This window comes from Caretta caretta, chromosome 11 (genome assembly GCF_965140235.1).
Source record: "Caretta caretta isolate rCarCar2 chromosome 11, rCarCar1.hap1, whole genome shotgun sequence".
Lineage (NCBI taxonomy): Eukaryota > Metazoa > Chordata > Testudines > Cheloniidae > Caretta > Caretta caretta.
Genome location: NC_134216.1, coordinates 12,862,538 through 12,876,672, shown reverse-complemented (window position 1 = coordinate 12,876,672; position 14,135 = coordinate 12,862,538). Strand labels below are relative to the sequence as shown.

At 40.5% G+C, this 14,135-nt stretch overlaps 1 protein-coding gene across 7 annotated transcripts in view; it reads left to right on the top strand.

The window, feature by feature from the left end:
• Window positions 1–14,135, top strand: part of HEG1 (heart development protein with EGF like domains 1) — a 95,490-nt gene that overhangs the window by 48,851 nt on the left and 32,504 nt on the right. For all 7 annotated transcript variants that reach the window (XR_012664328.1, XM_075117747.1, XM_075117749.1 and 4 more), the window contains 7 exons: window positions 881–1,222; window positions 2,853–3,197; window positions 3,777–4,118; window positions 5,248–6,654; window positions 10,181–10,297; window positions 10,833–10,952; window positions 13,857–13,951. Coding sequence is in view for 6 of the 7 variants with exons in the window: in XM_075117747.1 (XP_074973848.1) it covers window positions 881–1,222; window positions 2,853–3,197; window positions 3,777–4,118; window positions 5,248–6,654; window positions 10,181–10,297; window positions 10,833–10,952; window positions 13,857–13,951 (2,768 nt within the window). In the remaining variant the exon portion in view is untranslated. The remainder of the gene's footprint in view (window positions 1–880; window positions 1,223–2,852; window positions 3,198–3,776; window positions 4,119–5,247; window positions 6,655–10,180; window positions 10,298–10,832; window positions 10,953–13,856; window positions 13,952–14,135) is intronic.

Below are 14,135 nucleotides of genomic sequence, written 5' to 3'. Positions count from 1 at the left end.
AAAGACTGAACAATTTCCAGGTTTGTTTTTACATGCGTGTGTGTGTATATATATATACACACACAATCAGTTTATAAGTGTTGTTGAAGTAACAACATGGGAAAGTGGACCACATCTTTTTGGTGTAGGAGAGTGCCAGCTACTTGACCAGTCTGAGTCACACTTTGATTATAATGATTTGTAGACATTATTCAAGCTCTAGTGATACTCATTTTGTCTATACCCTTCATCCTCCGAGAGCTCTGTTCATAAAAATTTCAATCAATAGAAGATATTTTATTTTAAATACACAATGATCTATACACAACTATTTTTCTTGATCTATTCTTTATCAACCAAATTCATCTCATGTGTAGCTCCATTTTAGTTAATGGATTTATTTGGTCCTGTATTTCAAGCAAAATTATTATAGAATTCACAAATCCATTCTGATTTAATGTAATTTCCACCTTTAGATACTATAGCTCCCATTGGACATAATTATCAGTACCTTAGCCACTCAAATAAAGGAAAAACAATTTCCAGTCCTCGTACTGACATTATTTCTACAGTTTAAAAATTTTTGTAAGTGCCAGTAGCATGCAATGCAAGCAGTGTAACTGGATGGTGAATTTAAGAATGTGGCTTGTTAGTCTCACAGTTATTTTTTTGGTGGCACTATTCATGGCTCTAATATTCTTTTTTGCAAATAGTAATTTCAGGGGTTCCTGAATATGAAGTGTACATGTCTTTCCAAAGCAGCATTTTCTCCAGACTGAAACTTACCTTGTTTTAATATTCATACATGCACTGTATTCATGTGTGTTCTGTTGGAAGAAAACTCATTCATGTGTTTGGATTTATGCATATGAAATTCTATTTTTTCTTTATCATATTTTAGCTGTGGAAAGTAGCCACCAACCAATTAGCATCTCAGCTACAGAGAAAAGGACTTCTGATTTGCATACCACCAGTACTTACATTTCAGCGACATTCACCAGAGGAGGAGAGAAGACGTTCAGGTCCCTAACAAACAGCAGCACATCACCTGATGCAGCAGAAAGCTCTACTTCTATCTTAGAAAATACTGAGTCTTCAGATTTACCCCAGCCCTCATCTTCTGTAGCAGAGACTGGAGGAAGTAATATCTCATCAAGTGACTTCGCTGAGCCTTCAACAGAGCCTTTGCTTACACATTCTTCCAAGATCCCAACTCATTCGTCGCCATCAAATGATCTTGCTGGTGAGTTTTGCAATTCCCAGCTGGTTATCGTACAGTTTAAAAAACAATAAGAAAGAACCTCCCACTCCCAAAAACTAAGTCAACCCTTTTCATTAAAAAATCAGTTGCTCTTTAACTCAGACTTATACCTTTGAAAGGTCCTTATATGGCCTCTAATACTATCGTGTCTGAGCGCCTAACACTCTTTAATGTATTTATTCTCCCAACACCCTGGTGAGGTAGCTGAGCACTGTTATCCCCGTTTGACCGATGCAGAACTGAGGCAGTGAAAAACCAAGTGACTTGTCTAAGGTCAGACAGGAAGTTTGCAGAAGATCAGGGAACTAAATATGGGGTTCCCAAGCTAGCACCCTAACCCTGGACCAACCTTCTCTTCTAGCATTGCTCTGAATATTTTAATCACTTTAAAAAAAATAATAACCCATTTCCCCCCTCTACAATGGTATTTTTTTCTCTGCCAGATTCTGGAACAATTGCTCATGTCCAGCAGTGCCATACCCTGCAAGTACTCCCATTATACTGAATGGGATTACATGTATTGTAAGATATTAGTGTGAATAAGAGAGGAGATTCAGGCCGTTAGGGTATTGAAAACCTGCGGCTGGCCTGTGCCGGCTAACTCAGGCTTTCAGGGCTTGGGCTAAGGAACTGTTTAATTGCAGTGTAAACACTGGGGCTTGGGCTGGAGTCCAGGCTCGCAGGCGCCCCAAAGTGGGAGGGTCCCGGACCTTTGCTGCATCCTGAGCCCAAACATCTACGCTGCAATTAAACTCCAGTGAGCCTGAGTCAGCTGGTATGGGCCAGCCGCAGGTGTCTACCTGCAGTGTAGACATACCTTTAGTGATTCTTTACCAACTAGCTGGACTGTAGAGGCATACAATCGGTACTGCTTAGATTTAAACTGTACCTGTAGACTGTACCTCTATTTCTATATGTATTGAATTCCAATGACTATCTTCACTGAATTTAATTACCAATTTTGTTTTAGTAACCCCTTTTATGGCTTTCGGAGCCTGCATTTTACAAAGAGATGCCCAAACTTCTGAAGATTTCTGAATATAAAGGCTCAGATTCCTGTGCTGAGGTCTGCTTAGTGCAGGAGGAAGGGAACTAGCAGAGATCAAGTTACACCTCCCTGATTCTCATGGTGCATTTGCACTGGCCCTGGCCCATAGGCATAAGCTAAGGGGCTGCTCTAACTTACACCCTTATGACCCTATGGGATCATAAGCCTACAAAGAATTGGTATAGTACAGGCATGTTCTGTCCTTTTCCCTCATATGTCCCAGCATGCCTCCAATATTCCACCTTTCAGGTTGGGTGTGATGGGCAGTTGGTGTAGAAGCCAGTTATGCCATCTAATAGCTCCCTGCGCAAACGGAATTTTCTGCTGGCCATTGTGTTGCCAGGATCCAACTCTCTGCTACCTTTCTCCTCTGGAACAGCTAGAGGAATCTAAGCGGTAGGTTTTAATGAATGATTATCTTTTAAATAATTATAACATTGTAAAGAGTGAATAATGTCAGATTTGTTTTCAGGTGTGTGTTTGTGTGTGTGTAAAGAAGTATTGTTGTTCTGCTCAAGATGTGCATATAAAAACTTTAATTTTCAGATTTTAATTCCTTTTCAGGAGTTGGAAGTAGCCATCAATCAGTTACAATTTCAGATAGAGAAAAAGGGATTTCCAGTTCTCCTACTCATAGTACGTACGTGTCAACAACATTCACCAGAGGTGGGGAGAGGACATCCCAATCTCAAACTCACAGCAGCACATCGACTGCGGCAACAGAAATCTCCACTCATAATATAGATGCAGCCAAGTCTTCAGATTCAACCCAGTTCTTATCTTCTGTATCACAGGCTGGAGGTTTCAATATCTCATCAAGTGATGCCAGTTTCACGGAGCTTTCCACCAAGTCTTTGCTTACACATTCTTCCAAGAGCTCAACGTTGACTTTACCAAATGATACACCCAGTGAGTTTTCTGAACTCAAAAATCTCATTTTGATAAGAAAAACATTCTCTCCCACTCCTCCCCAATGTGGGTTATACATACTATTATTGCTAACAAATTCAAAGCCACTGCAGTTGCCAGGCGCAATATTTGTAAGCAGTAATGATTCTCTTCAATGAGATCACCTGTCCTGCATTTGGTACTTAACAGTAATCTAACAGTGTAGGAAAGTGGACCGTGTCGTCTTAGTGTAGGAGACTATTCACTTCCTGACTAGTCCAGGTCATACAAGTACTTCTACTGGATCATTCCAACTCTACTGACACACATTGTGTCAATACCTTTCATCCTCAGAAAGTCCCAGTTATAAAGGTTTCCATCTATAGAAATTATATTGTTTTTTTAAATACTCAGTGGTTCATACACCACTATTATTTCTGTAAAAAGTGTCTATAAACCAAATTAATCCCATGCATAGCTCCATTTAAGCGGCTGGAGTTATTTGGCCCTGTATTTCAGGGTAAAATTATTATAAAACTCACAATTTCATTCTGATTTGTGCATATAAAATTTAATTTCCACCTTTTAATCCCATTTCAGCCATTGGAAGTAACCATCAGTCTCTTAGCAGCTCAAAAACAGAAAAAAAGATTTCCAGTCCTTATACTGACCGTATGTACAGTTCAGCTACGTTAACCGGAGGTGGAGAGAGGACGTCACAATCTCTGACAAATAGCACATCTGCCCATACAACAGAGAGCTCCACTTCATATACAGAAATTGCCAATTCCTCAGAATTAATTCAGTCACCTTCAATGGCACAGACTAGAGGGACAAGTATCTCAGCAAATGATATGGGTTTCACCGGGTCTTCAACTGAGACTTTCTTTGTTCGTTCTTCCAAGATACCAACTTACTCTTCTTTCCAAAATGATCCTTCAAGTAAGTGTTTTGTGTGTTTGTCACCGTGAGAATGCCAGTCTTATATACAAAATCTCACCAGTGCATTGAATATTTTGCATGTGTGCAGACAGATGGTGCTCCCATATATCCATGTGCTATCTAAAGAAACCGAATCAAAGCCAAGCTCATACATTCTGGGGAATCTTTCCAAAAGGGTAAACATCCAGCCAGCTAGGATTATGAACATTGACACTGTGATTCTTGACTGGCTAGTCTTAGTAAGAAACTCAATAGATATGCCAGTTGTTTGCATTCTTCCTTATTTTTAATGGGTGGTATTTTCAAAAGTGCTCCTTGTTGGCCTAAGCCAATGGGAACTTTCAGTAGTAGAGCAGAGTTAGGCCAATTCAGAGGGCTTTTGAAAATCCCATCCTGTACTTCCAAGAACGTTGCCAAACTCCCTGTAAACGCTGAAATTCGCTATACACACAGTCTTCCTGTGATTAACTGTAAAATAAATGTTAATATTCTGTGTCATCCACGGCTAACTTTTCAAAGAGACGTGTTGTACTTCTGAGGGTTCCTGATTATAAAGTCTTTGATCAGTGAATTTTTGTAAGACATTATTTTATTTTATGCACACTAACATAGAACATGTCCTTGAAAGTATTTTCTTCCTATGGAGGCATGAGAATTCTTCTGTGCAAAACCGGATTTTAAAAAAGATGGGTTTTACTTAGTTTGGAATGGAGGAAGAGAGTTAGAGGATAAGGTCATTCTGAATGACATAGAGGACAAATGGACTTTTCTGTTTACCCTTTCACAAAGCACAAGAAGAGGACACGGTACTCAATATGTGAAAAGGCAACATGTTGAAAAGAGGTAAAAATACTTGTTAGTGAACGTACAGTTCCTGTGCGGGACTCAAGGCTGCAAGAGTCTGAGGTTAAGATTTCAGAAGGTGTTAAAAATTACAATATAGTTACATTTGCAAAAGCATTGCGCTCAAGCTAGTTTTCACTGGCAGATAACCGCCTTATAAACTGACGGACTGAGTGGACCAATATACAGACTAGTACATTTTATGTATCAGACATATAATTTCAGTAAAATGCCAAAATATTTTGATATATATTACTGTCATGTTACTTTTTTTCTTCTATTCCAGGCATTGCAAGTAGCCATCAACCAGTTAGCAGCATCGACACTGAGAAAAGGATCTCTGTTTCTCGCACTGACAGCATGTACATTCCAACCACATTCAGTAGAGGTGGAGACAGGACATTACTGTCTATATCAAATAACAGCACCTCTGCCGAATCATCAGAAAGTTCCACTTTTTATGCAGAAATTTCCAACTCTTCAGATTTAGCACAATCCTCATCTTTTATGGCTCAGAGCAGAGGAAGTAACATGGCATCAAGTGATGGGGATTTAATTGCTCCATCTACGGAGCCTTTGCTTGTACATTCTTCCAAAATGCCAACTCACTCTTCTACAGTCAATCTACAAAATGCAACTCTGTTTTTCACTGGCACTGAATCGTCACTAACTGGCAGCTCATCATTATCTTCGCAAGTATTTCCATCCTCTTCCTCGGAGTCATCAGTACATCACTTGCTTTCATCAACACCATCGCCACCTCATTCATTTGCATCATCAGAGTCATCTCTACCATCCTCTTCATCAGTGATACCATCATTGTCACTCCCACCACCATCTTTGCCGTCATCTTTATCCACCTCCTCATCAGTTGCATCATTTCCTTTATTACCTTCATTTTCTTCATCATCTTCACCATCACAGACTGGTGACAGTTTTCAAACCAGTGGGTCCATGATTACATCGGGAGGGACAGACAGAATGGAGCCATCGACTGCTGTGTTCTATGGGAGTACACCCAGACAGTACAGCAATCACAGCAGACCACACCAGTTGAAAGAGAGCACTACTTTCAAAACCAAAGGACCACTTCCTCTTCAGACTGAACCTATGGAACAGCTCAGCAGTAGCTCTTCATCCACATCAGCTTCCACACTTGCAACAGAGAGCTCCACAGGAGGAACCTTCACTTCCAGTGGGGACCATTTTGAAAAGACAACTTTGCTTCTGACAACAGCTGCTCCAAGTCTGAGCAAGGAAACCCAACACACTGAGATGACAAAAGCATCGACCAGTATCTTGCCAAATACGACAAGTCAAAGGGATGTGTTTCCCGCAGCAGAATTAACAACAGGGAAAACTGTTACACTGTCAACAGACATGACTTTTGGGCCACCACGTTCTGTGCCAACTACAGATCATTCTCTTACTACGAAAACTCGCAGAGTTAAAACTGCTGTTGCCACGACACTGGCCTACATAACTGGAGTAACTACAAAAACAATGGAAACTAGCACTGCAACTAGCATTAAAATCACTGAAGAAAATATCCCAGCTACACATCCTTCCAAAACATCTTCCCCTAGCAAAACCACTGTAGGGTTTTCCACCACTTCGGCAGCAGCTATCAAACCAACTACTATTGCTCTGTTAAGTCGCACAAGGGCATTAGTAACTTCTTCTCATACAACAGGTAAAACACCTAAAAGGTTGCCCAGAAACATTGGGTATGTAGAATGGAGAGAACATCAGACGTAGCTTGTATGAAAATCTTTGAGGATATGAGTTAGTCTTAATTCTAGGTATTAAGCATTTGAAACAAAAGGAGAGAGTTTAATAGATCCCCCTGTTGAAAAATGCGGAAAATTTTGGTGGAAATTTTACCAAAAGTTAATTGAAATTCAAAAACCGTCGACCAGCTCTGCTTGTACATTTAAAATTAACAATTTCTTTATTTCTAATTAAAAAAATAGATACATATAAATATATGTCTTGTTAATGAGGAAAGACAGTTGGCCAGCATTAGTATTTGCATTGGAGCTTGTCCTGTTATTACAACCTATGATCATTTTCTCTCTCTATATGTATAATCTCCCTCAAAAGGGCCTGTCATAAGAACAAAAGAATGGCTGTCCTGGGTTAGACCAACGATCTGTCTAGCCCAGCATCCTGTCTTCTGACAGTGGCTGATGCCAGATGCTTCAGAGGGAATGAACAGAACAGGGCAATTATTGAGTGATCTATCTACTGTCGTCCAGTCCCAGCTTCTGGCAGTCAGAGGCTTAGAGACAACCTGAACACATGGTTGTGTCCCTGACCATCTTGGCTAATAGCCATTGATGGACCTATTCTCCATGAATTCTTTTTTGAACCCAATTATACTTTTGGCCTTCACAACATCCGCTGGCACCAAAATCCATAAATTGACTATGTGTTGTGTGAACAAGGACTTACTTATGTTAGTTTTAAATTTGTTGCTTATTAATTTCATTGGCTGAGCCTTGGTTCTTGTGTTATGTGAAGAAATAAATAACACTTCCCTATTCACTTCCTCCACACCATTCATGATTGTATAAGCCTCTATCATATCCCCACCTCAGTTGTCTCTTTTCTAACATGGACGCTCCCAGTCTTTGTAATCTCTCCTCATATGGAAGCTGTTCCATACTCATAATCATTTTTGTTGCCCTTCTCTGTACTTTTTCCAGTTCTAATATATCTTTTTTGAGATGAGGCAATCAGAACTGCACACAGTATTCATGGTGTGGGCGTACCCTGGATTTATATAGTGACATTATGTCTTCTTATCTATCCCTTTCCTAATGGTTCGTAACATTCTGTTAGCTTTTTTGACTGCTGCTGCATGCTGAACAGTCGTTTTCAGAGAACTATCCACAATGACTCCAAGATCTCTTTCTTGAGCGGTAACAGCTCCTTTAGACCCCATCATTTTGTGTGTATAGTTAGTATTATGTTTTCCAATGTGCATTATTTTGCATTTGTCACTTGTTAGCGAAAGTCTAGGCCACATTCTGTATCCTTGCTGAGTCTATTGCCCCTCATAGTCATAGCCATTATTATATTTTATATTTTGAAGAAAAGTAGGGAAAAGCGTTAAGCACAAGTTCCAGTTTTGCCTTTTGTCGTAGCCAGTTATGTGTTAAGAAAATGAAACCATATTGATATTAGAAGCAGAAACTTTGGCAAAAACTCGACTTCATAAAACAAGAATACATAATTTGGCAGAAGCAAGCATCTTCACACTTGGCTAGGGGAAAACTCTTTCTAGGAGTGAACTGGAATGGTGACTCATGTACTTATCCTTAAGGGACTAAGGGGGTTGAGGAAAGGTAGCTGTCGCTAGGTCAGTACACTGGGAGGAGTGCGTGAAGGACTTTGTATCACAAAAACCCAAGGGCGTCAGTCAGTCTAGTCTCCTTATTGTCTCAATTAAATATATTAAGTAAGGTTTTTATCAGAATGGAAATATAATCCATAATTAAAGCCCTTGGGGCTGAAAACACTTGTTAAACAGTGTAATGTTTACTGACTTCGGTCACCCCTTTAACATCCGTAGGACTACATAAAGTAGAAAGTACTACAGCCACTAATAAGTATTTACAGGACTGAACTCTATGACTGAATATTTTTATGACAGATTGTATTTAAGTATATAAGTATTCTATTGGGAATAGTGACATGGGTTCATGCATTTTAGGTGAGAGCCTAGTTTAATGTAGCCTCTTTTTATTGAGTGATTCATGTTTTGCTACTTTATTCTTTTTTAAAAAGTAAGGTTCTGACATTTACTGTAAAGAGGAAGTCCTTTCAGTGACCTGGATTAACACTTTGTACTATGGATTTAATAACGCTCTGTATTTTTGTAATGCCTTCCAAGCTGCTTTAAAAACGTTAAGGAATTAATAGCCCAGTTCTGCTTGCCTTTCTGATGCAAGCAAGCCCGTTGATTTCGGTGGGAATACTGAAATGAATATGAGTTGCAGGGCGGAGTCCCATGCCTATCTCATCATTGTTAGAGCTGGTCAACATTTTTTGAATTTCACGATTTTTAGCACTATTCCAAATCTTGACATTTAAAAAAAAAATGGGAAAAATTTTCCGTGTTTTCACAATTACTTCTCCCACCAGGTTTCAAAATGTTGACAAATTCATATTTAAAAAAATAAGGTCTGAAGCCTTAAAAGCGTCCATGCAATTCTATGCCTCCTCCCCCCCACACGCTGTTTTTGGTAATTGGTTTCCTCCCCATATTACAGCAGGAAAACTGAAAGACAGAGAAATACCTTTTGGTTACTTAATTTTTGGGTGCCGTGCTTGAGACACATTAGCCCTGCTCAGTGGCGTAGCTAGGTGGAGTGAACAGGGGCAGCGGACATAAAAAAGAGGTGCCACCCACTTGTACTCACTGCGTGGGGCTCCGGGTCCTCGGCGGCACTGAAGGCCCCTGCTGCTGAAGTGCAGCCGAGGAGCCGGAGCGCGCGAAGGCCCCCGCCGCCGAGGAGCCGGAGCACTGCCGGGTGAATAAATGAAAAAAGGCACCTAGAAATCAAAAAGGCTCCACTTGTGCTCAGAGGGGGAGCGGCCGCTCCCCCCGCTTCCCCCTTGGCTACGCTACTGGCCCTGCTTGTCAGAGGTGCTGAACGCTCATAACTCCGCTCGGGAGACGTCACCAGGGTGAGCGCTCAGCAACTCTGAAAAATCAGTTTGTCTCAGGCTGGACACCAAAAATCAGTGGCCATTTTTGAAATGTGTGGGCCTCCGTGACCTGTCTGTGGCCACACCGTAAGCCTGCAGCAGAGCCAGCAACAGCCCACGGGAGTTCCTGACTCCTGTGCTTTAACCCTAAAACCATCCTTACAGCCTTTGTGAATTACACTGCTCAGTAATAACCAGAAAACAGATCCGAGTGACATGTGCCCCCTAGCTTGTCTTGTAATCCCGTGTAATCAACAAACGAGCCAGCCCTTCTGGCTATGTTCTGCACTTGGACATGTGCATAATTTATCTTCCTGCTAATGAGACTAACACATGCATCATGAAGAGCATTTCCAGATATGGCAGAAAAGAGAGTGAGAATCCAATGGTTTTCCCCCCCAAGCATTTGAATGTGCAGTTGTACGGCATGCATAGCAACTAGACAAAACTACAGTCATGCTAGTCAAGCCAGGAATTAATCCCCCAAATGTCTTATTTCACAGTCAATGTCTGCTCCACAAACCCTTGTCTGCATGATGGAAAATGCGTTATTAATGGTGTTATGGGCAAATATCAGTGCAAGTGTTCACCAGCCTGGCAAGGAGAAGACTGCAGGGAAGGTAAAGGACAATATTGCAGCCAATGGCTCCTCCATCTTATATTGGTGACAATTCAAGCAACATCAAAGAAATCAATCTACATTGCCTGAGTGATAGCAGTTTGTAGAAACAGGCTATGACCCCAGTGGCTAGAGTACCAGTGTGGAACTTAGAAGATCTGGGTTCTGGTTCTGGTTTTGCCACTAGCCTGTTGGGTGACCTTGGGCAAGTTCCTTCACCTTTTTGTGTGTTAGTGGGGATAATGGGGATATCCTTTATAAGGCACTTTGAGATCTACTGATTAAAAGTGATTGATAAGAGCTAGGCATTATTATTCACTGGGGCTGAAGCAAAGTCAGTAAAACAATGAGAATGGGAATTTGCATTTATTTGCATTTGTTCACTCGGCTTCGGTAGGATGATCAAGAACATGATAAATAATAATAAGTGGTAATGATGCAGTGAGTCGTACAGCAATACGCAGAGGGTCTTCTAGTTCTACTGCCAATGATTTCTTGTAATTCTACCAACTGTTCTGTTTTCTCCCTTGTTTCAGATGTGGATGAATGTCTTTCTAATCCATGCCCAGCTCTGGCCACATGTAATAATACTCACGGCTCCTATGTCTGCAAATGTCCTCTTGGATACAAGCTAGAAAAAGGAAAATGCAATTTAGGTAAGAGAATTGAACTGCAAAAAAAAAAAAAAAGAAAGAAAGAAAGAAAGAAAGAAAGAAAGAAATACTTGGTTAAAAATAAAAATCTTCTGAGACAGAAATAAAACCAGGAATCAGAAAAATCCTTTCCTTTAAAATTTAGCTACTGATAACTGGTTTCCATTAGCATAATTGTCTTTTATTGTCTTTACCGATATGTAGTCTCATGTATTTTGTGGTGGAATGTCCTGGGGATTCAGTGATATTTAACGATTTCCTCCACTTTCATAAAGCTATAGAAACATCATATTTCAAATAATGGTTACAGGTTTATTTGTATTTTAAGGACAGAAAATCCAGGGGTTGTTTTTTTTTTTAACGAATTCTAACAATCCAAAAGAATTTCACAAAATACTTAGATCCTACTCCTACAAAGACTTAGGCGCATGTTAGTAGGGCCATTGTGAAATTTGCCTTCAGTTAGACTAATCATGTGCATAAAGTTAAGCAACTGTATAAGTCTTTGTAGGAACAAGGCCTTATTTTGTAGCTTTCGTTTCGCATATAGCACAATTATTCAATATCCAAGTTCCATCACCTCTATATGCAGAAAGACTCTGAATTTCACACTTTTCTCATGACCCATTGTAGAAGTGACTGTTTTACAAGACTTTACTGTGAGCCACGATCTGAAAGAATTACAAATATGAAAATAGTGCTGTTGAATCATGCCTGAGGTATTAATGAAGGGCATTTTTAAGATGGACTGCTAGGGTAACAAATGATTTTATTTTATTTTGGACTAAGGGCAGATTATATAAACACTGTGAATCTAATTCTCTTCTGATTATGCCAGTGTAAATCAGGAATCAGAGACGTCAATGAGGTTTCTCTGGTACAAAACTTGCCGTGAGAGGAGCACCTGGCCTCTGTGTGTAGCCTGAAGGCATGGGAAAGGATTGGAGGCTTTATAATGTTATCAGCAACTGTATTTGTCTTTTGGATGGGATATAAAGCTGAAGCTGTGATCCTCCATTTTCACTGACAGTCTAATGACATTTAATAGAAGATTTAGGGATAGAATCCCTGCTATTCTGACCAAATTCCAACTTGGGTTATTAGCTTCTGCTCCGAGGCTTGTATAAATCTAGGTAGGCAAGAGTGCTTTTAACTCTAAACTGTACCTCATCTCAAAGGGCATCACACATTTCAGTCCCAAAGTTACCTAAATCCCACACAAACTTGACATCTCTTCTCTCATATATTTAACAATTAAATATTTCCAACCCCAAGCTTTCAAAACTCATGAGTCAGGCACCCCCAAAATCAATAAATTAGCTTAAAAACCACAAGATTTAAAAAAGAAATAGATTTTGAATTATTTTTATTTGCCTTCTAGTTTTTGAATCTAGAGGTTTGTAGCGGGATGGTCTGATGATCAGCTGTCCTAGCGGTCGGGTCGTGGACTTATAGTTTCTGCCAGCCTAGTCAACCCAAAGGGGCCCTGGCAGCAGCCTTAATCACTTCTGTGTGCTCAGATTGCTTTCACAGAGGTTCTGTCACTATAGAGGTGTGGGGGAGTGGGCAAGGTAGAGGGATCTGGGCCCACCTGTTCCACTGGGTCCTGACCCAGTGCCCTAGGGGTTTATCAAAGCATCTGGCCCAGCTATTGAGCTACCCTAAATTATATTTTCCTCTGGGTCACTTCCTACCAGTCTGGAGCTATTCCAGTTGGAGCATGGTCACTGGCTTCAGAGACAATCTTCAGTCTCTTAGTGTCATGTTGAAGTAATCTCTTTTAGGGCTTTCAGCTCCCCAAAAGTGGGGGTACCCAAATCCCTGCTTCTAGAGCAGCCTTCACAAAGCTGTTGCCACTCCTGACATAGCCCTCAGCTTTAGTCTTGCTTCCTGGTGGAGCTTGCAGCTCCCTCCCCACTTCTCTGAGCTACCAGTGTCCCTGCTGTGGGAACATGCCGTGCACATAGGCAGGGCCCACCCCTTAGCACAATATTGCTCCACTCCCAGCCCAACTTCAGTGTGGGGCCTGTAGACCCCATCACAAGTTTATACCTGGGTCACATTTTCAAGTTTTTCTCTACACTGACAAGGGCTAGAAAATTACTGTTATATTAAATAAAAAAAAAAGGAAGAAAGCTGAGGTTCTCACCTAATCACATGCCTCCAGTAGCTGAGGCTTTAAGAAAACCACCAAATATGGCGAATCATACCTGAAAATCATGAGAGTTGGCCACGCTGAGGTTATTCACAGCAGCTTCACCTCAACAACTGTATGCAATTTTGGGCACCACAACATAGAAAGGATTTGGAAAAATTAAAAAAAAACAAAACAGCAAGATCAAGATACATGATGCAAAGAATGGAAAATTAGAAATGGAATGAGCAAAATATATGCAGTATAAAAAAGAGACTTGGTGTGTGTGGGGGGGGAGGGAAGGCAGATTATCTTAGTCTATCAAGACCTTCAGAGTAACCATATAAATGTCCCTATAAAGACAGAGAGATTATATAGTACAAGAATTATTGCACCCAACACTGAAATATAGTTACCTCTTGGGCGGAATGCAGACTGATTAACAGCAAGTAGTACCACTGCACAACGGGTTAGGACAGGAAATGAAAAAGAACAACTCTCTCTTCAATTTAAGCTGCAGGAGTATTCAGTTAGATTACATATAACTGTCTGAGCTGGAATTTAGCTAGGACCACTGGGGCTGACACACAATCTCTTGTGAAGAATCCCATGGGATCTGTGCTTTATTAGTGGTAAACTCATTCATAGGTTTCCCATTGCTATAGTTTTCAACCAGACTAAACTCTGTCTAGCTCATGGGACATGATAAGATCTCAGCCTGGGGTATCAAAGCTGCATGAATTGTAACTAACAGGCTTTGTTTTTAATTTTAGTAAGAACATTTTTTGGTCAAGTTGCACTGAAACTGAACACTACTCATGGGAAGTATTCTGAACTCCATCGAATTGAAGATGAAATAATAACAATGGTAAGTGTCATTTCTAGAACACTAACAAATGCTGCTTCATGTAGATTTCATCCAGTGTCATGATCTGTGCAACAAAGCACAAGATACAGAGACTGTAAATCATGGGTTCATCTTTATACCAATGACATTTTCTGGTTCAGGCATTCGTCATTTACTATGTCATGACCATGTCAGATGCTAGGGA